This window comes from Meleagris gallopavo, chromosome 23 (assembly GCF_905368555.1).
Source record: "Meleagris gallopavo chromosome 23, MGAL_WU_HG_1.1, whole genome shotgun sequence".
NCBI classification, from domain to species: Eukaryota; Metazoa; Chordata; class Aves; order Galliformes; family Phasianidae; genus Meleagris; species Meleagris gallopavo.
Genome location: NC_139426.1, coordinates 326,801 through 350,559, shown reverse-complemented (window position 1 = coordinate 350,559; position 23,759 = coordinate 326,801). Strand labels below are relative to the sequence as shown.

General features: G+C 50.3%; 1 protein-coding gene across 11 annotated transcripts in view; it reads left to right on the top strand.

Annotated features, from left to right (window-relative positions):
* CAMTA1 (calmodulin binding transcription activator 1) overlaps nucleotides 1–23,759 on the top strand; it is a 227,757-nt gene that overhangs the window by 192,085 nt on the left and 11,913 nt on the right. For 9 of the 11 annotated variants that reach the window (XM_085242254.1, XM_085242251.1, XM_085242252.1 and 6 more), the window contains 13 exons: nucleotides 574–2,429; nucleotides 3,542–3,668; nucleotides 4,054–4,188; nucleotides 13,998–14,137; nucleotides 14,381–14,577; nucleotides 14,944–15,022; nucleotides 16,006–16,321; nucleotides 16,694–17,217; nucleotides 17,546–17,733; nucleotides 18,132–18,378; nucleotides 18,845–18,916; nucleotides 22,042–22,235; nucleotides 22,429–22,503. In XM_085242254.1, the coding sequence (XP_085098380.1) occupies nucleotides 574–2,429; nucleotides 3,542–3,668; nucleotides 4,054–4,188; nucleotides 13,998–14,137; nucleotides 14,381–14,577; nucleotides 14,944–15,022; nucleotides 16,006–16,321; nucleotides 16,694–17,217; nucleotides 17,546–17,733; nucleotides 18,132–18,378; nucleotides 18,845–18,916; nucleotides 22,042–22,235; nucleotides 22,429–22,503 (4,150 nt within the window). The remainder of the gene's footprint in view (nucleotides 1–573; nucleotides 2,430–3,541; nucleotides 3,669–4,053; nucleotides 4,189–13,997; nucleotides 14,138–14,380; nucleotides 14,578–14,943; nucleotides 15,023–16,005; nucleotides 16,322–16,693; nucleotides 17,218–17,545; nucleotides 17,734–18,131; nucleotides 18,379–18,844; nucleotides 18,917–22,041; nucleotides 22,236–22,428; nucleotides 22,504–23,759) is intronic. The other 2 variants (XM_085242255.1, XM_085242258.1) reach the window with 1 other exon arrangement.

Here is a 23,759-nt window from a genome sequence, read left to right as displayed (position 1 = left end):
AATGAATCCATTAAAGAAGCACACCTCAATGGCTGGGCTGTTCTTTAAGCAACAAATGGCATTCTTGCACTGGAGTTTGTGGGTAGGACACTTTCCAGAAAGAACAGTTTACTTCAGACTGCCTGATTTCCTGATTTGCAGAACAGGGCCTGCAAGGCAGAAACCGTCTGCCATAGCTGACAGACTTGCTTTGCAGACTTTACCCACGTTAAATAACTCTGAAACTTGGCACAGATGCTGATTCCTTTCCTCTTCATTTGTTATCAGGGCAGAAGGAAGTAAGGTGAGGGTAGGTGCTGTGTGTGGTGAAGCTAAGTGTGCACGTGTTCCTGTTCTGAGGTTTGTTGTTGTGCACAATGGATCTACGTGTTGGATGGAGAGGGAGCTGTACATGTGGCGTGAGCAAGAAATTACTTCCACGGTGCCTCTTGCTCTCTAGTATGTGCGCTTGCTCTCTCCGTCCCTCACACAAGCACCCAAGCATGGCTTTCCTTTACTACAGCTGTAAGATAGACAACCAGCATGGGTTTAATTTTGTGCTTACTGAATGACCAGTGTTGTTTTCTGGCACAGGGGCAGGAAGCAGTGTGCATCACAAGTGTAACAGTGCCAAACATCGCATCATATCACCAAAGGTCGAACCAAGGACAGGTGGGTACAGCACTCATTCAGAGGTACAAAATAACGATGTCTCTGAAGGCAAGAACGAGCACAGTCATGGCAAGGCCTCCAGCCGGGAGAAGAGGAATGGCAAAGTGGCAAAACCGGTGTTGCTCCATCAAAACAGTACCGAGGTTTCTTCCACCAACCAGGTTGAAGTCCCTGACACAACCCAGAATTCTCCTGTGTCCATCAGCAGTGGATTAAATAGCGATCCAGATATGGCGGATAGCCCAGCAGTCACTGGTGTGTCCAGCATGGCTGTAGCATCAGTTATGGGAAGCCTGTCACAAAGTGCCACAGTATTTATGTCAGAAGTCACCAGTGAAGCTGTGTATACCATGTCACCCACCTCCGGCCCGAATCAACACCTTCTGTCCTCAGATGCAGCTGCACAAGGGCTGGTGCTTGCTGTGAGTTCTGATGGACACAAGTTTGCTTTTCCAACAACAGCCAGTTCAGAGAGCTTGTCCATGCTTCCCAGCACCGTCTCCGAGGAACTTGTGCTCTCCACAACTTTAGATGGAAATAGAAAAATTCCAGAAACCACCATGAATTTTGACCCAGACTGTTTTCTTAATAACCCCAAGCAAGGGCAGACTTATGGTGGAGGGGGTATGAAAGGTGACAGCATCAGTACCAACATAAGGCAGTCACCCACCACGGAACGTAGCTTCAACTTCAATACAACCCTCACTAAAGAAATTAAAACGGAGGACACGTCTTTTGAACAACAGATGTCCAAAGAAGCATTTTCCTCCACTTCTGCATCTAACACTCTCACCCTCACTACCGGTTCAGGTTTGCTTCCATCCGGAGGAGGTCTGAGCCCAAGTACCACCTTGGAGCAGATGGACTTCAGTGCCATTGACTCCAACAAGGACTATTCTTCCAGCTTCAATCAGACAGTCCAGAGCCCTCATGTTCATCAGACCCCTTCCCCCAGCTTCTTTCTGCAGGATGCCAGCAAACCTCTTCCCCTTGAGCAAAACACCCACAACAACCTGAATGACACAAGTGGCTCATTTGTGAATACAATAGGAATCCCCAGTGTGAAAACAGAGTCCCCATCCCAAACCACTTCCAACTGCAATGGCACAGTGGAAACCAGAATAGAGTCCACCTCTTCTCTCCAGCTCATGCAGTTCCAAGCAAACTTCCAGGCTATGACTGCAGAAGCTGAAGTTCCCATGGAGACCTCCCAGCAGGCAGAAGGGAATGAAAATCTACTTAAATCAGGGGATCTTCAAGCCTGCAGCACAGAACACTACTTGCAACCTGAGACCAATGGAGGTATCAGGAATGGGAACAATCTCCCTATTCTCCAAGGAAACATGGTACAAGGACTCTATCCTGTGGCCCATCCCAGCTTAAATAACTCCTCCAACATGGAGCTTAACTTGGACCACTTTGACATCTCCTTCAGCAACCAGTTTTCTGATCTAATTAACGATTTCATATCTGTGGAAGGTGGGAGCAATGCCCTCTATGGACACCAGTTGGTGTCAGGTGACAGTGCCGGACTCTCTCAGCCTGAAGACAGTAACAGAACAACCTACAACCAGGCTGAAATGTGCATTCCTTGCTGCAGTCCTCAGCAAGCCAACATGCAGCTCAGCAGCACAGAGAATGGAGCCAGCACGATGGCATACATGCATGTGGCTGAGGTGGTCTCGGCAGCTGCAGCACAAGGCACTTTGGGGTTGCTACAGCAGAGTGGGCGCTTGTTCATGGTGACAGATTATTCACCAGAATGGTCTTACCCTGAGGTAAGTTAGGGCTTTTAGTCCTTAACATTTACTGCCTTATCCTTACTTGCTTTGTTAATAACAGCTCCAATGACTGTTTTGTTAAAGCTTTTCTTCTCTTAGAAGAAAGAGCATCCGAAGCCATTTGCATGTCTCAGTGTACTTTTAATTAAGCACTCTGTCACCCTGACAGGGCCCTTTCTTCACCTAGAAACGTCTGAACAGAGATGTTTTGTTTCATTGAAAGGCCAAGTATTTCCACGTGATGGCCTCATGCGCTGTGCACAGCCTCACTGCACTGAACTGCCAGTGATGGATCTTGCTAATGATGCAAAGTAGTATTTATCCTTTGTCAGGTGTACGTCCTTCACAGCTTTGCAGTCTCCTCCTGCTCACATGTGTGAGAAGAGGAGCACTCCCATTGCGGCATGGTGAGTGTCCCGGTGCTGCCCAGCTCCACACTGGGCCTCAGGGAGAAGGCACAAGGACTGCGGGAGGAACTCAACTGCACTTCTGCAGATCCGTGCTGGATGCAGCTGGTGCCTTTCCCACCAGCAGGAGAGGCGGGTGCCAAAGCCTTGTGGCCGTGTGGCTGACACAGCACTGCTGAGAGCCATGTCAGGGCAGGGAGAGGGATCTGGGACAGGCTCAAGCTGCTAAAGTTGGGGTTGAAGGACTCCTTCGTAGCCCTGCTTTGCACAGCCCCTTCAGGGTCACCCCGTGTGACCATGCTTCCTTTTTTAACCAATTTCTCAGTGCTCAGTAAAGTGCAAGGTGTATCACTGCCAGCAGGAGGAGGGAACAGAGTGAGCGAAGAGAAACAGAGATGCTCTGTGATGGAATAGTGTTTGCATTTCTCCTGCAGTGTAAGGTTTGGTGGCCAAAGAAGGGCACACCACGAGGTGTCCCCAAAGGCTGCAGCAGCAGCTGCTGTGAGCAGAGCAGTCCTGGCAGGGCAGGTGGATGGAGATATTCAAGCTCTGCAGAGCGCTGGGGTGCTGGTGGCTACTGGTGCCAAAGATCTGTGTCTGCCCTCGTGGTTTTGTTTGCGGTTCAACCATTTCAGTGCACGGTCCTCTCTGGATAGGGCTTTTTTCATGATGCTTCCTTTTTTTCCCCTCTGCTCATTGTAGGGAGGAGTGAAAGTTCTAATCACTGGTCCATGGCAAGAAGCCAGCAATAATTACAGCTGTCTGTTTGATCAGATCTCAGTGCCTGCATCTTTAATTCAGCCAGGAGTACTGCGCTGCTACTGCCCAGGTAAGGAATGGCTCTCCTACAGCTGGTGGCTTCGGAGGAAGTTCCTGACTTTCAATATATGCAGAATAACTGACCCTCATTGTTGGGCCCTAGCTTGCTACTTGAAATGCTGTGAAGTTGGTTAATTTTGGGGCACATGTGATCCTACCTCATGCCAAAAGAACCTATTGTATGGCTCCTAAATGTGTTTTAAAGCCTGCCTGTTTTAAAATGCAGATTGACATTTTGGACTCTTCAGTTGTGTAGTCACAAAAACATTGCTGAGTGCACCCTCTGCTCTCATTTCATCTGCTGTCAGGCTGCCTGTGGGGAGTTCACCAACAGGGTCATACTTTGGCATTTCTGCAGGGAGGTCACTGTCTCACCACTTGTTCTTCTCTTTTAGCTCATGACACTGGGCTCGTGACTTTGCAAGTTGCCTTCAACAATCAGATCATCTCCAATTCTGTGGTGTTTGAATACAAAGCCAGAGCTCTGCCAACCCTGCCTTCCTCCCAGCATGACTGGCTGTCTTTGGATGGTAAGAAGTGCATGATATTCTTTAACTAAGCTCACCAGACGGTAGAACTGTGAATGAAAGGAGCAGCCTCTGGTGTGGAAGAGGGATGCAGAGGGCCGAGGCTGTGTCGTGCAGAAGGTCTGTCGCCCAGCATTCATTAATCAAAGCCCTCTTCCTGTTGACAGAAAAAAACGTGAGTGATCAGAACAGAACTCTGTTAACTTGATGTCAGCACTGAGGGATGGGAATGTGGGCTTTAGATTTATGTGATAGCTGTGCCTGCAAGTGTTACATTTGGGCATACCCCTGAAATGCATTTTGTAGAGGAGAGATGGGAAGAAAGACAGTAGAAGAACATGGGAGACTGGAACAGCAGGCTGGAGGAACTGAATATCCACACTTACCTGTGCTCACTGGTGCTCCTTCTAAAAGCTATCGGAGAAAATGAGAAGTCAGTACAGCCTGCGAGGAGGCAACAGATCTGCTGGCTGGTCTGTTATTTCTGTACTACTGCGTGAAATTCATTGATTTTCTTTGTCTGAGAAGTCGCCAAGGTGACAATTTGAACAAGATGATGGGCAGGGCCATCATTTCCCTTCCTGAGTGTGATTGCTGGAGCAGCTTCCAACTCAGAGCAAGGAGATTTAAGGAAAAGAGCTGGTTCGTTTTAACAGACATGATAGGATGGAAAAGAACAAGCAATATTGCTTTTATCTTTTTTCACCAGAGAGTCAGCTGCTGCAGCACTGCATTTTATGCAGTCTTAGCAAAGTCCTTATATGTTCGTGTTAGGTGACCCATTTGTTAAGTGCCTGCTTTCTCTACTCTATACAGGAGACAAATACTGTAGGGTCAGATCCTGAGTCTTCAGAGATTTCATTGCTGAGAAACTAATGTTAGTGTTGCAAAGTGTTACACAAAAGAAATCACAGGAGCAGTTGTTTGCACAGGGCCGTACTGAAGATGAGCAGTAATGAGCCAATATACTGATTCTGTTTGTTGCTCAGTCAATTAACCTCACCTAATTTTGTCCGTGAGCTGCCAACGTAGTAACTGCAATTCAGTCACAGAATCGTCACAGAATTGCATGCTCTGGGAAATCTGCTGTGGATGCATTACTTTGATAGGAGCTTAACTTCAAAATGTTGCTGTAATCACAAAGATTTGAAATGTGTGTTACCGTGTTATTATTGCTGCATATACTTGGACAGGCTGGGCAAATATGTGGAACGGATTGACGTCAACAGGAGAAATACTGAATAGTTTTAAGCTTAATGCAGGTGTGTAAATGTCGTCAGGTGGTGTTTGAAGGGATTTTGGTGGGCTCCCTCCTTCTGTCTGGGAAGCCTAGGCAGACAAAGCTGCTCTCATTAAGACACCAATTAGATGCTTCCTCTGTGCCGGCAGCAGCTGTGAGCCATCACACAGCCCAGCAGTCCCTGCGCATCGCGCCATCTCTCCAGCACGGCGTGCAAAGGGGCTGCATCTTAAAGCTCTCCTTTGGTCGTTCCCTCAGTGCTGGTGGTTTGGAGGAGCTGCAGAAGGTGGCTGAGTGCTGCCTGCTTGTGTTGTCTGCGTGCTGGGGAGCGGGCAGGCTTTCCATGAGCGCTGTGATGTGGTGGAAGGGAGGGGGACTGCAGCAGTGAACAAAGTAGGGCATCGCTAACGGGGGGAAAAAAAAGGAAAAGGACCGCTGCAATGCAGAGGCCCTTCAGGGAAAAAGACTGAAGAATTCTATGAACCATGAGCTATCAGAAGGCTCTGTCGCGGTGCACGGTGCTCTGAAAGCAGCAAATGACATTCTTCTTAGTGGACAAGCAACATCTTCGCTTTTATTCAGAGAGTACAGATGTTAGTTTAGCTATAAGCTAATGAGAATTGATTCTACCAGCAGAATAAATACACAAATCCTCATCAGCTCTGTTTGCTTCTAATTGCACTGCATTAAATCCTTGTCCTACTGCCGGTTCTGTTGTCTCGAGGGAAGGATGCCAAGGACTCTCCATAGTCCCAAAATACAGACCAGGATTTTAATATCCTTTCTACTTAATCCAAAGGAACACTCTGAGTTCTTTTGTGTTTAAATATTTCAGCTGTGTGAGCACTAAGGGTTAACAAACTCCACCGTACTGCAGAAATGGTGTCATCCCCAAATCCCCTTAAAATAAAGACAAAGGCATGCTATGCAGGGGAGGTGTACGCTGAGGTGCAGCTGTCTTTTCTCAGCTCTGCAGATACCCGGAACCTTTTAACTTCAGCTTCTTTTCTTCAGGAGGAATCACAGCTCTGTTGAAGTTTCCAAGTTTTCAGCAGCAGGAAAAAAAGGAGCATGAAGGGATCTGTCTGCTCACTGGCGTGTGTTGGTGCTCCTCCTGCCCCAAGCAGTGCCAGCAGATCCCCCTGTGCCCACACAGCACCTCAGCACGATCTGCTGCTGCTGCTGCTTCCTCTCCTTTGCTGTCGGTAGAGAAGCACTCTCGAGACAGATGAAAAGCAAACAAAACCCCTTCTGACCTGAAGGGCAGAGGTCTTACAGTGACAGCTAGCAAATGAGAAAGGCTTTTTAGTACAGGCTTCCAGTGTGTTTGTTCCCACTGCAGAATTTGCTGCTTTCAAAAGGCGCCTGTAGAGACGGCGTTTCCTTGGCATGGGGTGTGATGGGGCATTTGGAGGAGGCCACAATGAGTGCTCCTTGGGGCTGTGCTTGTGCACCTGCAGGAAGGAAGTTGTGAAGGAATAAGTTAAATTGTCAAAGAGAATGTAAAAATCTGGGTGGGGAACGTGAGGGAGCTGAAGGTTCTGGTGTGCATAGGATGGGCAGAGCTGTGCTGGGAACTGAATGGCACTGATAGGAGGGAGCTTCACAGGCAGCTCTTCCAGCCCGCTGGTGCTCAGCGAGCTCTGGCTGCCTTTCCCAGGTGGAAGATGCAGAAGTGTGGTGGCTCGGTGCTGTTGGTGTGACACGGATGTATGCATGGCACCCAGGCAGCCTGCAGGCTGTGTGTGCGGAGCTGATGGCATCCTGTTCACCTGGACCTGATGCCTGTTTCTAGCATGGGAGCGTGTGAGATGGAGACAACACGACCTTGCAGGCGCTGTGTGCTCGTACTGCTGAGGTCTGAAGATGCGTGGAGGCTTTATCTGTTCCGTATTTTTATTGAGACTTGCATTTTTGGTCCCTTTACGAACAGCCAGGCAGCTCCCGCACACCTGTTTCTAAGGCTGCGTTCTGTTGCTCCGACTGCGTTTCCCAGGCGCTGTTTTCTGCTTCGCTGCGGTGGAGGCGCGGAGATGGGAGCGCTGCGGCTGCTGCCCGTCCCGAGGCTCCGACCGCTGCCGGCGGACGCGCCGCGGTGCCCGGACGGCTCCGGACCGCGGGACGCACGGCGCTTCTCGGGGATTTCACGCTGGCTTTTAACGACGCGAAGAAAGCGTTAACGTTTCTTAGCTCCGTACGTCGGCCTCGGGGCGCCTACGGAGGGATGAGAGCCGCAGTGCCGGAGCTCGGCTGCTCGGCGCCGGCAGCGCCCAGCCCGGTGCTGGCGGTGATGTCACCCGGGCGGGGCGGGGCCCGGCGGCGCCGGGAGCGGCGCGGAGCGGGGCAGGGCAGGGCAGGGCCGGGCCGCTGCCCGCGCCGCCACACACAATGGAAGGCGGCGGCCGCAGCCTCTCGCCCGCCGCAGCCCCGGGCCGCCGCTGAGCGCCGCCGCGGGACGGGGCCCGAATCCCGCACCCCGCCATGGCGGCGCCGAGGGGCCCCGGCGTGGGCTGAGGGCGGAGAGCCGCGGGGCGGCGGACGGCCGCCGTCGGGGCGCGGAGCGGCGGCCCCAGCGCGCAGTGCCGCATCCCCGCGCAGCCCGGAGGCGGTGCTCGCCCCGCGCCGCAGCTCTGCCCGCCGCTCCGCTCCGGCTCCCGCCGCCGCCTCCTCCTCCTCCCGCCGCCGGAACATGTCCCTGCGCGCCGCCGGTCCGCGCTCCGCCGCGGGGAGCGCTCCGCTGAGGCTGCGGCGCGCCGGGGAGCTCCGGCTGGCTGCCGGCGTGCCATGAGCCCGGCGGGAGCCGCGGCAGACAGAGCCGGGCCCGTCCTGCCCCGCCGCCGGGCGCGGGCTGCAGCCGCCGCCGATGCCTTTGTAGGCGCCCAGGTCAGTGTCCGAGGGCGGGGATCGCCGCTCCGTTCGCGAAGGTCTGCGGGACGCGGCGGCGTTTGCTCGGGGTCGGTCCGTCGCCGTGCCCTCCTCCCTCTGCCCCGCTCCCCGGGCGCCGTCACGGACAGGCGCGGCTCCCGGCCCGGCGCTCGCGGGAGCGTCGCACGTGCAGAAGCGCGCCGTAGTGCCTCCGGCTCGCGGTTTCCCATTTGGGTGGGCATGACGAACGGGATGGCCCAGACCTTCCCGGAGGAGCTGGGGATGCCGTAGGCACATCTGTTCCCAAAATCGTTTTGCGGAGCGCTTCTTAAGGAAGAGCGGGAATTCAGACCATCTGGGCTACTCCCAGTTGAGAAATGGGACAAACGGGATAGATGTCTGCCTCCAAAAGCTCCCGGTGCCGGAGATCTCGGCCTCTTTTCTCTGTCCGGTTCCAGCGGGTCGGTTTGTTTCAGTGTTGTTCTGCACGCAGCTGCTGCAGCCCCTCTTGGAGGAGGCAGACGCTGCGAGCGCCGCCGTGCCGATGAGCCGCGTGCCGTGAGCTGCGGCTCCTTGGGTGCTTCCTGCACGTCCCGTCCGGTGTTGGCACCTGTGGGAAAGCACGGCGAATTTCTGAGCAGCTGGGAAGTGCTTTACGGAGGTTGTGGACAGAGATGGGCACTTGAGGGGGGAAAGTCAGCCTGCCCCTCCATCTCCGGCTGAGTTGGAATGGCACAACGCAGAGAGTCTGTGCCACAGACCTTCACCTGTCTCTTGGCTCAGTGTGAACTGTGTTTTCCTGTACTTGTGGCGTTTCTCTCTGCCTGACGGTGACCTCCCTGACTAGCAGGGTTGTCCATATATTGTACAATATTAAGGAGAAATTGTAAGTGCTTTTGTTCGGTGGTCGAGATCGCTGCCTGTGAGCTCCACCGTTAAACAGACCCAACCAGGATGTTACTGGCAGACAGCGATGACTCCTCAAAAACTAAGCAGGTCAAGCCGATGCTTCAACTTGTTTGGTGTTTTTACTGTACGGAGGAACCGAGCAAGATGTTACACGCAAACAAACCAATCATTTGTAAGATAGGAAGGGAGCAGTAATGAACTGCCTTTGGGTTCTTTACTTGTCCAGTAAAGCAGCACGTAGAGATGAGAAAAGCAGCTCAGTGCTGATCCCTCAGAGACACAGTGTGAGCCATTGCCCACCGAATGGGGACACTGTTGCCACTCTGTGTAGCCAGTATGAAATACTTTGGGTAATAATTGTCTCTAGGACAGGGCTTGGGTTAGAAGGTGGGGATGGAAGTGTGTGCTGTCCCAGGGAGCACTTCAGTTGTGAATGCTTTCTGCAGCACAAGGTGTTTACCCCAGGTTTGGTTCTTGTTTTCCCTGTGTCATTTAGTGTGGGAGCTCCATCCTTTAAGCATCTTATTGACTGCTGGTGGCATGGCGTGGCTGGGCAGCAGTGTGGCTGTGTGGTTTTGGTAGTTCTGCGGGGAGATTGTCCCGCCTGGTATCAGCAATCACGTGCATTCCCAGTAGTGACCCCGTAACCTTCACACGTGGGGAAAAAACTTGGGAAGTGTTGGAAAGTGCTGTGTTGGCTGCCTTCTAACACAGGGTGCGTATGTGTAGATTCAGACTGATCTCTGTGTGGGTCGGGTTCTGGCTGAGCAGCTCCTGCCGCCCCTCCTGCTGATGGGTGGCAGTGCCATGCCATGCCTTGGAGCTGTGTCTCCTCAGCAGGACCAACCCCTGCCCAGAAATACCGCTCTGGAGAGTTTTGCTGCACTTCCAAGTTTGTGACCCATGGGACAGTGCCTCGCTCCTCCATGAGCACCGAGAGCACCAGGAGTGCAAACGGCCTTGTGGCACAATGGAGCAGGTGTCCTAAGTTAATGTGTCGTCCAGGAGTTACGTGATGGCCTCCAGAGTTGGACTTTTATGGTTAAAATTGAAGAATAATAATCTCCAGAGAAGACTGCAAGTTCAGGTTGTTTTCTGTAAGTTATGAGGTGTTTCAGATACAGAACTGCAGTCGTTTTCATCAACTTTGTTGGAAACAGCCTTGAAGAACCCACAAATTCCCCTCAGTCTGTAAGTTATGTTACATTGGCAGAAGGTATTTGGATCTGTGTTGCCCCAGGTTTTAAAGAGGTGAGAGTACATGGGATGAGGTTGACCTTGGGCAGCACAGGGGTCTGCACCCATCTTTGCTGCGTTTAGAAGTTTGGTGCTTCCAGTGCAGGGAATCTTACACAGCTCAGATTTCCTCTATAATGTAGGCAGAGAAAAGCCTGTTTTGGCAACTTGATTTATGTGCAGTTGAGCATTTGCCTTCAGTGCACAGGTACTTGCCACGAGACCCCTGTTGGAGATGAAAGATAAGACTGTAGAAACAGTGGTGATGTGTTTTCCTTGCATACTAAGTGTTGGCTGCCCACAGCCCCTGAAGTGAGCCCAAACACAAGGATTTGCCTAGCAGAATAAGAAATAATAAAGGATAAATGGTCTTGGACATCCTCTGTGGTGCTTACAGCCCTTCTGTTAATTATTGCAATGTAAAGCAGACGTTGGTAAAGGTAAAAACAAATTACTGCGTCTTCCTCCCCCCCCTTTTCATTTGCACTTTCATCCTGTGTTCCTTGCTGAGACTTGGCTGATAATCAGTTCTGGCAATCAGCATGTTGAACCCAGGTACACAAATGGGCAGTGATGTTTCATGGCAGTTTCCTGGTATCGTTGCACGCTGCGTTTTCAACATTCTGATGTCTGTGCAGAGACGGCCCGGCAAATCCCGACATGGAGACTATAGGGGTGATAACGTTCAGATTGAAGCTGGCAAAGTTGGAGCTTAGAGAACGGTGCTCCCTAAGGGGTTAAAAGGGTCCTGAGCAGAAGGAAACGTGTGGGGTCTGATGGTTGCACGGAGCTGCAGCTGCACGCATGCAGGTCCTGGAGCCGGCTGCAGATCAGCAGCGCTGTGAGCAGGGCTGCTTTGGGTCTGCCATGGGAACAGAGGTTCTCTCTGCAGCTCTGTTGGTTTCTCAGCAGTGCGGGAGCTGTGCTGACTGTATGCAAAGAATTCTGCCACTGCTGTCAGCTGCGTCTTTGTTCTGTGCTGAGGTGGTGCATTACGTCACCTGCAGAATGGGCAGCATAGAGACTTGCTGTGCATTCTCATCCCATTTCCATCTTTGCTGCCTGGAGCCTTCCAGTTCAGGCTGGAAAAATAGCAGCAGCCTTTGCTGGCCTTTAGGAGGGCTCCCTTGGCTCCGTGCTGAAGCTCCAGAAGGTTTCATTCCCTTCCCTCTTTATTAATAGCAGCATGGTTCTGATCTGCCTTTAGACTGAGCGGTGATTGACAATTAGCCGTGGAAAACACTGTTGTCCCAGCAAGAGTCTGAGGGTTACAGGTTCGAATTCCTGATATCTGTTCTTCAGACTCCTGTTGCATCCAACAGAGACCCTCTGCTACCCAAAACCAGGCAGTGCTGTCCTAAGTGATTCCTGGGAGTGCTGCCCGGGTGTCTGAATAGGAATTAGAAGCTGTTTTCAAACACTTTCCTGAAAAATGTTCCCTTTTTCTCTTTCTTCGTTTCTGTCTGGGGACAGTGGGACAGTGACAGTCGTCCCTTTGGTGACTTGGCAGAAGGAGGTGTGGGGAAGCACTTAATGTGAGCAGGAAGAGGGGAGCTTCGTCACCGAGACTGCAGTCCTTTGAGGGGAGCCTGGAAGATGGGCACAGGCCTGGGGTCCCATTTCTGTTCTACGATGTTTGGAGCTAGTAAAGAAAAATGACATAAATATCAATATGAATCTCAGTCTGCACTGCCTACTGTTGTATCTCATGGGAATCGTTTTCTGCTGCTGTTTCTGAGCATACGGAACTTTTGTCTGTGTGAGGTTGGTGGCTGGGATGCGATAGCTGGGCTGCGTCGCTCCTCCCAGCTGTAATAAAGCACGAGTGCTGGCAGCCCGGACCGTGCAGCTGTGGGACGCCGCACGGAGCTGCTGCCCGCAGACGTGGCCGTGTCCCCACAACGGGAGCTGTGTGTCACAGCCCTCAGCTGAGGGATGGCTCAGCGGCGCCGGGTCGCTGCCGGGCTCTGCAGCGTACGTGCTGTGCATGGCGATGGGAAGGAGGAGGCAGAGGAGCGGACTGCACTGCAGCACACTGCAGCACTGCCTGAACAAAGGCTGGCTGAGCAACGCGGCTCCGCTCGCTGCTGCGCGCTGCCTGCAGCTGGGAGGTGGGGCTGTCAGGGCGCATCCGCATGACGGCGTTTCCCGAAGGCTTTGCTTTCACAGGGCGACCGAGCTGTTAATCGGGCACCGATAACAGGCACCTTTCAGCTAGGCAGATGGCTGCAGTGGGAAGCGGCGTTCTCCTGTCATCCTGGCTCCTGGGCAGCCCGGGTGGGACTGCGGGTCAGTGATTGAGGTTGGGAGAGACCTCTGGAGGTCATCGAGTCCAACCCACAGCTCAAACACAGCCACAAAAGTGCTGAATTACCGCATATTTGTGTTGGAGCTGAGCTGATGTCTGCTGCCAAGGCACAGCCGGGATGGATGCTTTGTTGTTGTTGTTATCTAATGGCTGGGAAGTCAGAGCCGACATCTCACTGACAAATGGTTAGGGAAGGACGGGAGACTTTGCTTTGTTTCATTCCTCAGAGTTAATTGGTGCCCGACTCTTGGGCTAAACAGAGGCCATCCGGGTGGATCTGGCATGTGGGAGTTGTGCCCTTTGGTTTACCTTCGTGGCAGTTTTTTTAAGGATATCACTGACAGTCTGTCACACTTTAAACTACACTACTGGAAGCCGTGAAGCAACTTTCTGAGGGGCAGGGACTCTTACAGCATGCTGCTAGGGGCTCTGCACATAAGCAGGTCTCTCAGACAGGACTTTCTCTTTTAAAACCCAATAAAAACATTTTAATTGTCATGCACAGATTCCCATTGCTGCTAATGGGCTTTGCTGTGGAGCACTCGAGCTGCACTGACTGGATACAGACACTGAGATCTCTGCTGAGTAGATCTCTACAGCCTCAGTTTAGCAGTGCCCTAATGCAGTGCTAAACCTCATTCTCCCCACTCCACTGTTCAAGCAATACGAGCTGCATCACAGTGCTGGCTTACGGTGGGAGGCGAAAATAATTAACGCATCCTTTAGATTTGTGCACAGACTGCACGACTCTGCTTTGCAGGAGCTGTTCCTGGTTTATCAGCGCCCATCCCCTGAGATTTCGGTAATCCTGCACCAGGTGCTTGGCTGAAGTTGTCCAAGGAAGTGCATCTGTCAGGCCAGGAGTGTGGACCTTTTAAACAGCTTCTTATTCTAAGTGCAGAAGGAAGCAAAGCAGTCTTTTTCTTCCAGGTGCCATTATTGCATGGTTTTAGGAGGCAAGCCAAGCTTAATTCAGTACTCCTGTGAAAACAGAGCGATCATCTCTAAAACTGAGAGTGTTTCCATGTGGTTCTGCTGAGATGCTGCCTGAACAATTCCATTTGCTCAGGATTTACTTGTGTATTCAAACCTGAAGAGGCAGAATGCTGCAGGGCACTCATGCCTGTGCTCCAAGTGGAGCAAATCTCCTTTGTGATTTTCAGGGCGGTTGGTTGTGGCTCTCCACAGTAGGCTGCCGAAAAGCTGAGCTTCCTTATTATGGAAATGCCCTTATTCTGCCTTTCCTCAACCCAGATAACCAGTTCAGGATGTCGATACTGGAGCGCCTCGAGCAGATGGAGAGGAGAATGGCGGAAATGACGGGCTCCCAGCAGCACAAGCAAGGAGTAGGAGGCGGGAGCAATGGGAGTGGGAATGGAGGAACGCAGGTGCAGGTATGGACCCTGCTGTGCCCAGTCACAGCAGCTTTATGGCTTCTTACCAGCATTTGCATGTGACGGGGGTTGGAACGAAGTGTAGTTGTTTCTTTTTAAGCAACGAGGCTTCTTTGTGGATGTCTTTAAGAGCAGTTGGCTTGCACTCGCATTTGCCACTGTCTCATTACTTCTGAAAGTTGCCTGCTCAGGGCAAGCACAGCTCTGCTCCGTGGTTAACATGGGCTGTGTGTGGTGTTTCAGTGCGTTTCTGGGACTGGAACCTTGGGCAGCTGCTTTGAGAGCCGCGTGGTGGTGGTGTGCGAGAAGATGATGAGTCGTGCTTGCTGGGCAAAGTCCAAACACTTGATCCATTCAAAGACTTTCCGAGGAATGACACTGCTCCACCTAGCTGCTGCCCAGGGCTATGCTACGCTGATCCAGACCCTCATCAAATGGCGGTAAGACCCGGCCTGCTGGACTCTTGGGTATCAATACAGACATACGGAAACATATGTAAGCTCTGCTTGCTCCGGATTTCTGCTTGTCCCTTACAAACTGTGCCTTGTGTCCCTTACAAACAGCCAAGTCCCCAAACTTCTTCCTGTCCCCTTGTCTGGGAGGACCTGTATCTTGTGACAGAGCAGTTACTGGATGTATTGTACTTACAGTCTCTATATATACATATACCATGTGTAGTAAATGTGTGTCGTGGGCACGTATGTGGCCACTTCATAGTGGTGTGATGTGCTGGGTAAAGCTGTACATTTAGGAAATTATCCTAACTTGTCTACAGAGCATCATTTGTTCTGTTGTTTCTTCTGCAGCACCAAACACGCAGACAGCATTGATCTGGAGCTGGAAGTTGACCCTTTGAATGTGGATCATTTCTCCTGCACCCCCCTGGTAAGCAGCAGAGACAGAAACTTCTGAAGGTGTCTGAGGACCTTCTGGAGTCCTTTCTGATGTTATTTTCTTGATGTATGTTACACTCTGAAGAGTGGATGTTTCCTGCATGTCCTTGCTGCGCGAATGTTAAGACGTGGTGCTACCATCTTCCGAGAGCTTTGGTGTGAGAGTCCTGACAGAAAAATCATAGAATGGTTGGGTTGGAAGGGACCTTAAAGCCCCCCTCAGTTCCAACCTCATGCCATGGGCTGCTTCCACCCCTCCATCAGGCTGCCCAGGGCCCATCCATGGCGTCACGCATCTCCAGGGATGGGGAACCCACACTTCTCTGAGCAGCCTTTGCCACAGTAAAGAACTTCTTCCTAATTTCTAGTCGAAAATCCTTGTAATTGAGTAACGTGAGGGCAGGGGACAGACAGGTGGTTCTCGTTTTGTCTTTTACCCAACGTCTACTCGCCAGTGTCATGCTGGGGTTAAGGCCTTTTTGTGCCTTCTTTCAAGTTTTCCTCTTTTGCTGTAGAGGTTGTAAAGTCATCACGGTATCTTGTTTGTTGGAATCATGAAATCATGACTAAGAGCTTAAGTAAAATGCCAAAGCAGGTAGAACCAGAAGTGCCAGTTTACAACAGCAGAGTGTTTGATTGTATTGTTCCCAACCTTCAGAGATCTCTGTTTGAGGCCATTCTTCTTCTGCAGTGAGGTTAGTGTGCCTGACACAGCTAAAAATCAATGCCTCGATGGTGAGAAACTGTCAGCTTCATTTGGTGGATGGAGGTTTCTCACTTAATGGAGAGAACAGTGTGCATCTAATCCTCTGTTATGGCTTTTTGTTTGTAGAGGACATCTGTAAAAGCCTCTTGCTGATGATGCATGTCATGGTTTGCTAATCAAGTTTCTGTGACCTGAGGACAGGACTCCACTGCGTTATTCAGAAGAGAAGGAAATAACAAATCTCACAGTGGGTCAATTGTTTTTTTCAGATGTGGGCATGTGCCCTGGGCCACATGGATGCAGCTGTTGTGCTGTATAAGTGGGACCGCCGAGCCATCTCTATTCCTGACTCCCTTGGGAGGCTGCCGCTGGCAATTGCCCGGTCCCGGGGCCACGTGAAGCTGGCAGAGTGCTTGGAGCAGCTGCAGCGTGATGAGCAAACTCAGCTTGGACAAAACCCCAGAATTCAGTGCCCCTCGAGCACCGACTCCAGCCCAGAAAACTGGGTGTCCCAGTGGCACAGTGAGCTTATTGCCTCTCAAGAGCCTCAGAAGGGGGTCACTGTGATTTCCAGTACCAACACGGGTAAGAAAAATCCAATGGCACCGTTTGCTAATATGTGATACATAAAATCCTAGAGCAAGGAGCTCATCTGGGTGGCTGATGCCAGCTGTAGCCCTTGCTGTCCGTGCTTAATTATTTTTTGCGGGCTTTCTATTATGCGCTCCGTGCTTTTACGTAAATACTGAAAAAAGGAGTGAATGTCTGCCTTAGGAAGATGTGTGTATCTGAAGAATGTTTGGGATAAAATCCTCCTTGGGTGTTGATTCCTTTGCATACACTGTTGGTTGTTGCAGAGCACAGCATGAATTCCATCTGCTGCTCTGCAGCAGAAGTTGTTTCTACAGCAATCACCTGTTGCGTACTTCACTTGACCATTGATCTGTTTGTTTTCAGAGCTGAGACGACCAAGATCAGAACCTTCCAGTTACTACAGTAGTGAGACTCAGAAAGATTACCCTGCACCCAAAAAACATAAGCTGAGCCCTGAATATTTTCAAGCCCGGCAAGAGAAGCTGCTTTCCACTGCACTGAGCCTGGAACAGCCAAGTGTCAGGAAGCAGAACTCCAGCTCCAAGCAGTCCACCACTGAGACAATCAGCCCCAGTGAAGGGATAAGGGACTACGGCCGGGAGCTCTCCCAGCACATCCCAGAAGCGGCTGGATACCGGGGCTCTGGCAGCCAAGCGGGCATCAAATGGAACCCAAAAGACATTTATATTGGTGTGTCTGCGGTGCAGTTGGTGGGGAGCCAGAAGAGCCCTGCGCTGGGGAAGGACGCTGTGGGCCATCGGCTACGCCAGCGAGAACAGATGAATGTGCTGATGTTGGCTGACAGGGAGTTGGTGGATGCAGAGCTCTTGTCCTATAGGGACAATGTAGGGGATGAGGACTGCTTGCGCCACATGGATGACTTGCAGGTAAACAGCCGTAGCACTGCGGTGGTGGTGAGGTCAGTGAGTAGTTTTGTCAGAGGGTGTCCTTCCACCCCACACACAAAGGTTGATGGGTAGCAGCTGTCCGTTGACACGTACCTCTCGCCAGACCTCTCAGGTTCCCCACACGGTGAGAACATGGTCTGGGGAGTGTGAAACCCTCAGAAGGGACGAAAGTGAGTGAGCTTTGGTTAAGGATTTCTCTCCGGTGCTGAGCGGCACGTCTTTTCTCTGAGGCACAAAGCTGGGTTGTCACATACAGACACAAGGCTTTTGTTACCAGGCAGCAAAAGTTTGCTCTCCTCTCCCCCAGGTGAACATGATGACACTTGCAGAGCACATTATTGAAGCTACGCCTGACAGGATCAAGCGGGAGAATTTTGTGCCAATGGAGTCACCGCAGGTGGAGAGAGCAGAGAGTGCTGCCATGAGCACCACGATGAGCTGGCTGGCCAGTTACCTTGCTGATGTCGATCATCTGCCGAGTGCTGCACAGATAAGGTCAGTGTGAGTTGGGGCTTTTTAGGTGGGCTGCGTGCTGGGCAGCTGCAGATGCTGTTTCTCAGTGGCACTTAATGCGGGCGCTTCCAGCCAGGCGTGCACTCATGCACAAATGTATCATTGCCAGCACAGCTGCACATTCATGGAAGAATGGAAGTGCGTGCAGGAGAGAAGTGTAGCACAATCATAATAATGCCACAAGGGCTGACTCCTGACTTCTTTTCCTGCCAAACCCATGCAGTGCAGTACAGGCAGGCTTAGAAATGCAGGATGTTGGTTGGAGAGGCAGAGGAGAGCTTGAGCTTCTCCCTTAAACTCACAAATGTTGAATTCCTTGTCTGTGATGCCAGTCCAGCTCCTTTTGAACCAATAACTCCTCCTGTGATTTGGTATTTCAGAAATCTGTATAGTGAACCCTTGACCCCTTCTTCAAACACCAGCTTGAGCCCTGCAGGCTCACCCATCAGTGAAATAGCTTTTGAGAAACCCAGCCTTCCTTCGGCAGCAGACTGGTCTGAATTTCTGAGTGCATCCACCAGCGAGAAGGTAGAAAATGAGTTTGCACAGTTAACTCTGTCTGATCATGAGCAGAGAGAGCTCTATGAAGCTGCCAAACTCGTCCAGACAGTCTTCAGGAAATATAAGGTACGTGGCCAGAACATAAAACGTCTTCGTTGTCAGATGTGAGAGTACAGTTTGTTGCAGAATAACACGTGGGTAATATCCACCCCAGGTCAAAAAAAAAAAAGTCGTTTCTGTCGTAATGTTTTCAGTGCTGCTAGCATCCACTCGTTGGTGTTTGCATAGCATCTGCTGTACCAGGGAGAGTATCCCGTGTTGTAGCATGTGTTCTGTGCTGGCACAGCACTCAAAAATGTCCTCCAAGTACAAGCTCTGGCAGGCTGCATGCTCAGCTCAGGGATCAGTTTTGAGGGTTTTCTCTCTTACGTGAATTGGACGTAGAGATGTTTCTGGAAAATGTGTAGATGTGGATCAGACCATGTAACAGTAGCAGGAGGGATTTGGAAGTTGGTGCCCTGCAAGCTGCTGTTAAAAAGCGCTGTCCTGTTTTGGTGCAGTCTGATGATTGCTGCTTTGCTTTTCCACGCAGGGTCGTCCACTCCGGGAACAGCAAGAGGTGGCTGCCGCCGTCATTCAGCGCTGCTACCGAAAATACAAACAGGTAATCAAGGAAGTCAGATTTTCTGAACCAAACAAGTGCCACAAACGCAGCCTTCTGCATTGGGAATTTCTCCTGTACACATTTTAACCTGCTCAGGCAGAATTAAAAAGGGAAGAAAATGTGTATCCTGAATCTGAATTCAGAGGATCCTTCCTTGAAAGGATTTTGTTTTGCTGTGAGACAGAGGGCAGTAACATATCCTGTATTGGCCAACATGCATGCCTTGTGAGACTGTTCTCTGACTAGTTGCTTGCCAAATTTCATTGTGAAATTGAAGTTGGTTTTGCCTTGGATGAGGGCGAAGATGAAAAAAGAGGTTGTTTTATTTTGCACATCCTGAACTTTTAAGCTATGGGAAGTCCTGTGCTAAAGCTCATTGCAGCTTGTTCCAGGACTGAGACTGTTCTCCAGTCTCTGGTTGGAGACAAGTTTTTAGGCTGAGTTCTCAACCCCAGAACAAGAAGTTTGTTTTGGTTTGGCTTGGGTTTTTTGGTGGATGCTGCAGCCCACCTTGCTGCAGTCGCTGTGCCTTCGACTCGAGCTGTCTGCTCCACACAGGCACGTGGTGTAAGATGAAAGGCAAGATGCTGAACTCTTTTCCAACCTTCAAAACCATTTATTTGAGAAGCATTTCTGGTGCCCAGTGACTGCATTGTGCTGTGCATTCAAACTGTCCCATGTCGGTCCTGGAGCGATGCTTCCTGTAAACATGACACTGAATTCCTTTCAAAAGCTGCTTGGCAAACTGTTCTGTCTGGGATCCTGGAATTTCCCGGAATTGCATCTTTTTGAAAGAAGATGGGTTAATTTTTTTTAATATATATATATTTTTTCCAATTCTTTATTTGTAGAACTAACATTAACTGTGTATTTTCTGTTTCTCCCTAAGCTTACTTGGATAGCCTTGAAGGTAATACAAACACTGTTTTGGGAACCCAGGGGTGAAAAGCTTTCACGTTCAGTATAAAGCAGGAGAACCTGGCATTTAGTGAAATGTTTTCATAGTATCTGTGGCAGATAAATCACTGACAAACCAAACCTCTCCAGAAGGGGATGCAGGGGCTGCTGTGCCACAGCATGTCAGCGTAGAAGGACGCTGGAAAAAGCAAATCTCCTGCTTCTACAGAAGCTTGTATAAGCAGTGATGGGCTGAGGTGCAGGCAGTGTTTTGAAGTTCGTTTCCAGAAGAGGAGTTTCCTTTTGCTGCTGCTCGTTAGCTGTCACTGTGATCCTTGCCTTGGCATTCAGGGAGTGTAGGGGAGCGCCCGAACCACCCATGCAGCCACTGCTCTCTGTGCTCTGCCTGCTGCCCAGAGGGCTTTGACTGTTGCCATTTAGGATCACTGTGCCATGGATTCCTTAGACCACCATCTCCTGTATGGTGCTGCACATGCTGGAGGCACAGCCACTCTTACTTTGGTCGCTGCCAGTAATTTTCTGCTGTAAAGACAGATTTTCCAGCTGCACAGCGTCTTACTTTAAGCATTCTGCAATCAGCTGAGCTTTTTCTAAAGCTCACCAGGATGCAAGGCGTGCTTTTCCTGGAGGGAATGCATCCCCAGTTGATTTTCCATCCTCAGCTTCCTCCGGCCTCTGTTGGGGCGAGGCAGAGGTTGGGTCATTTCTCCATCTTTCCTCTTCCCAGAGAGGGAAAAGAGGAGGAGGGGGAGTTGTGGGCAGCCCAGAGACTCAGGAGCAGAGCAGGTAACACCGTCCGAGTGTGAACACTGCTGGGCTCTGTATGCAGAGCTGTGATTTTCTCTTTCACATGCCAACTCTGCTGCTGTGTCACTGCATTACTGAGATCAGCACAGGCCTTTGAGGACATTGGAACAGTCGTAGCTCACATCACCATTTCAGACTTAAGCCCTTCTATTCGGGGGTTTGTAACTCAGCCACAGAAGTGCCCTCTGGGCTAAAAATTGGAAGAAAAAACATGGCCAACCTGCGAGCAGACTTATTTAAATTAGCTCATTTAAAACTGCAGTCTGCTCTATTTAATTACAAATGTATAAAAGCAGGAGAAGGGAGAAAAAAAAAAAGAAATAATGACAAAATGTAAGTGCACCTAATGACTGCTTCAATTCCAAAAAGTGAAATTTGGTAAATGGTGGTCTGTGATAGTATTGGAGGGATTTCTTGCTGTGGGATCATGTTGGGGATCTTTTTGTTCGTTTGCTTTTTTGTTTTTGTTTTCCCACCGGACACATAAAGTCCTCTAAAATATCTTCAGGCATTGCCCCGTACAGGGCTGTGTCTGCGTCCCGTCTGCCCGATAAAGTGAGCAGATGTCATAGCTGCTAAAATGTCCCGGAACAGCAGGAAGTCACCAAGCTGTGAATATGATGAAGCTTTCCAAGTAATGCTCTGTCATAGTGTCAGTTCAGAGGTGTGAGAGCAAGTTCTTTGTACTATTTTGCATCTCTATTACTCTTCCAAAAGATGGCTGTTAAAAATAGGTGTGGTGGTGTTTGATCTCTGCTAAGCAGCCTCCTACTTGCTCGTTTTAAAAGGGAAAGGGTGCACCATACAGATTCGCTTTTAAAGGGTTCCTGCTTCACTGGGAAGTGTGTGGATAGAAGCAACGCTGCGGTGCTGCAGAGGGTTTCCAATGTGTGTGACTGCTTGTAGAGGTTTGCAGGTTCAGTCAGTGCTGATAACAGCAATTTGTTTTGTCTGTGCCATAGGCTCAGTCTTAGACTTGCTAAATTACTGCGGTTTTTGGTATAAGTGAGAGTGGAATGTTATTCTATTTGAGATGTTCGGACTGAAATGGATACGTGAGCAACCCAGACGTTTGCAGCACTCTGTGATGGCATGGACAAAGCTGATTTAATTTGGTTCTTCAAAATGTTGTCCTGGTACTGTGAAATACACCTGCGAACAGCAAATAAGGTTCTGAAAGTAACTCCTTTGAAAGATATGCTTAAGTGAAGGCTTTAAGAAGGTTCTGCACCTATTTCACAGCTCTCATCAGCTGTCGCCTTTTTTCTCAGTCCCAGCCAGTGAGTAGGTGCTCATTTGCTTTCCATTGTGTCTCGGTGGCACGAGAGCCTTTTGCTGTAGGAATTTGCTTCTCACTGGGGTTTTTGGAGTGTCTCAGCCTCTCTTTGTTTCTCTCCTAGTATGCACTTTATAAAAAGATGACGCAAGCTGCCATTCTTATCCAGAGCAAATTCCGAAGCTATTATGAGCAGAAGAAATTCCAGCAGAGCCGCCGGGCCGCAATGCTGATCCAGCAGTACTACCGCAGCTACAAAGAATGTGGGAAGAGGAGGCAGAACCGTCGGACAGCCACCATTGTGCAGCAGAAACTCAGGTGAGCTGCCGGGCTGTTAGAAACCACCAGGATCTGTGTGTGTCATTGCTTAGTCAGAGCTGTGCTGTAACGGACGTAGCTGGTGGGATAAGTACCGTGCTTTGTAGGATAATTATTCTTGCATTTAGTGCTAGTCCCCCCTCTTTCGTTTGTGCTTCAAAGTTGGGTTTTTTTTGTGTGTGTGTATGTTTAGAAGCAGTCTGCTTACCAAGAAGCAGGACCAAGCTGCTCGCAAGATTATGCGGTTTTTACGACGCTGCCGCCACAGGTATGACATCGCCCCCTGGTAAACGCCCTTCAGCAGAGCAGTGCGATGTGTTCGCGTGTGTCAGGGAGCGCAGTGTACAGGGGAGCAGAATCGATTCTATTCAGATCTTTTATGGAATAACACGGCACAGCTGCTTTCGAGGTGAACTGGCAGAAAGGAAATCTCTAACTTAGGAATGCTGCAGGGAGGCAGTCATCACACCGAGCTGCACTGCTGGTATGGTAGAGCACCCAAGGCTGTGTTGGGCAGGCTCGGATGGAAGCTTGAGCAAAGGAAGACACAAGATTCTTAAAGTTGGACTTGAGGGGGGGAAAAAAAAAGAGGTCTTAGAAGGATAGCTACAGTGCACGAGTGCTGCGCTGACCTATGTGCTACACAGAGCATTTGTGCTACGTGCTAAAGAGCAAAATGAGGTAGCATCTGAACACACCAGAAACAATTTCAGTGAGGTCGCTCTCATCAAATACAGCTTCTTTATAGTAGATAAGTGGAATGTGCCAACGGAGCAGTAGACAAAGTTAGTTCAGCCGCTCCACACAGACCTCAGCAGCTTGGAGTACAGGTAGAAGTGACTCCTCTGTGCCACTGTGGGAACCTGAGTGTGCTTGCCCACATGCTTCCTTGTGCCTCGCACTGCTGCACCTGCTGTGTGCAGGTGTCTGTTCTGATTTCCTGGTTAAAAGGCACCAAATAGCCTAGGCTGCAAACTGTAAATTGCCTGGACAGAAGCGAATTCAGAGTTTCGGACTCTACTCTCCATTCTCACCACACTTGCATTTCATCCTCTAACAGCAGGCCAGACAGTTGGCAAAGAAGCACAAATGGCTTCTCGTTGTCAGCGGGGTGTGTGGAAGGGACTGGAAGGTTTGTTGTGTTCATTAGGCAGGTTGGTCCCACTGAGGTAGACGAAGACTTGGAACTTCCTTCTGCTTGAGGTCCAGGCAGTCTGTGGAGAAGCCACCTGTGTTGTCATCTGTGGAGATTGCAGTGCACTCACACTGTTAGATCTCTAGCTGTCAGCTAACCTCGGCTCTTCAGGAGTGCCCATAGTTCCAGCAGTTTTTCTTGCCTTTGGTTCATTTTGTTCTGCTTTCTCAGCATTTCCTATTGCCTTTGCAGTGCAAGACTTACTCATTTGCATCACTGAAGTTTGCAGGCAGATCTTCCTTTTTGCCTATGCTCTGTTCTTTCTTTTGAGCAGCAAAAGCCTTGCTTTTCCTTCTGAAATGAAAACAGTCACCTTTGTGATCAGCTAC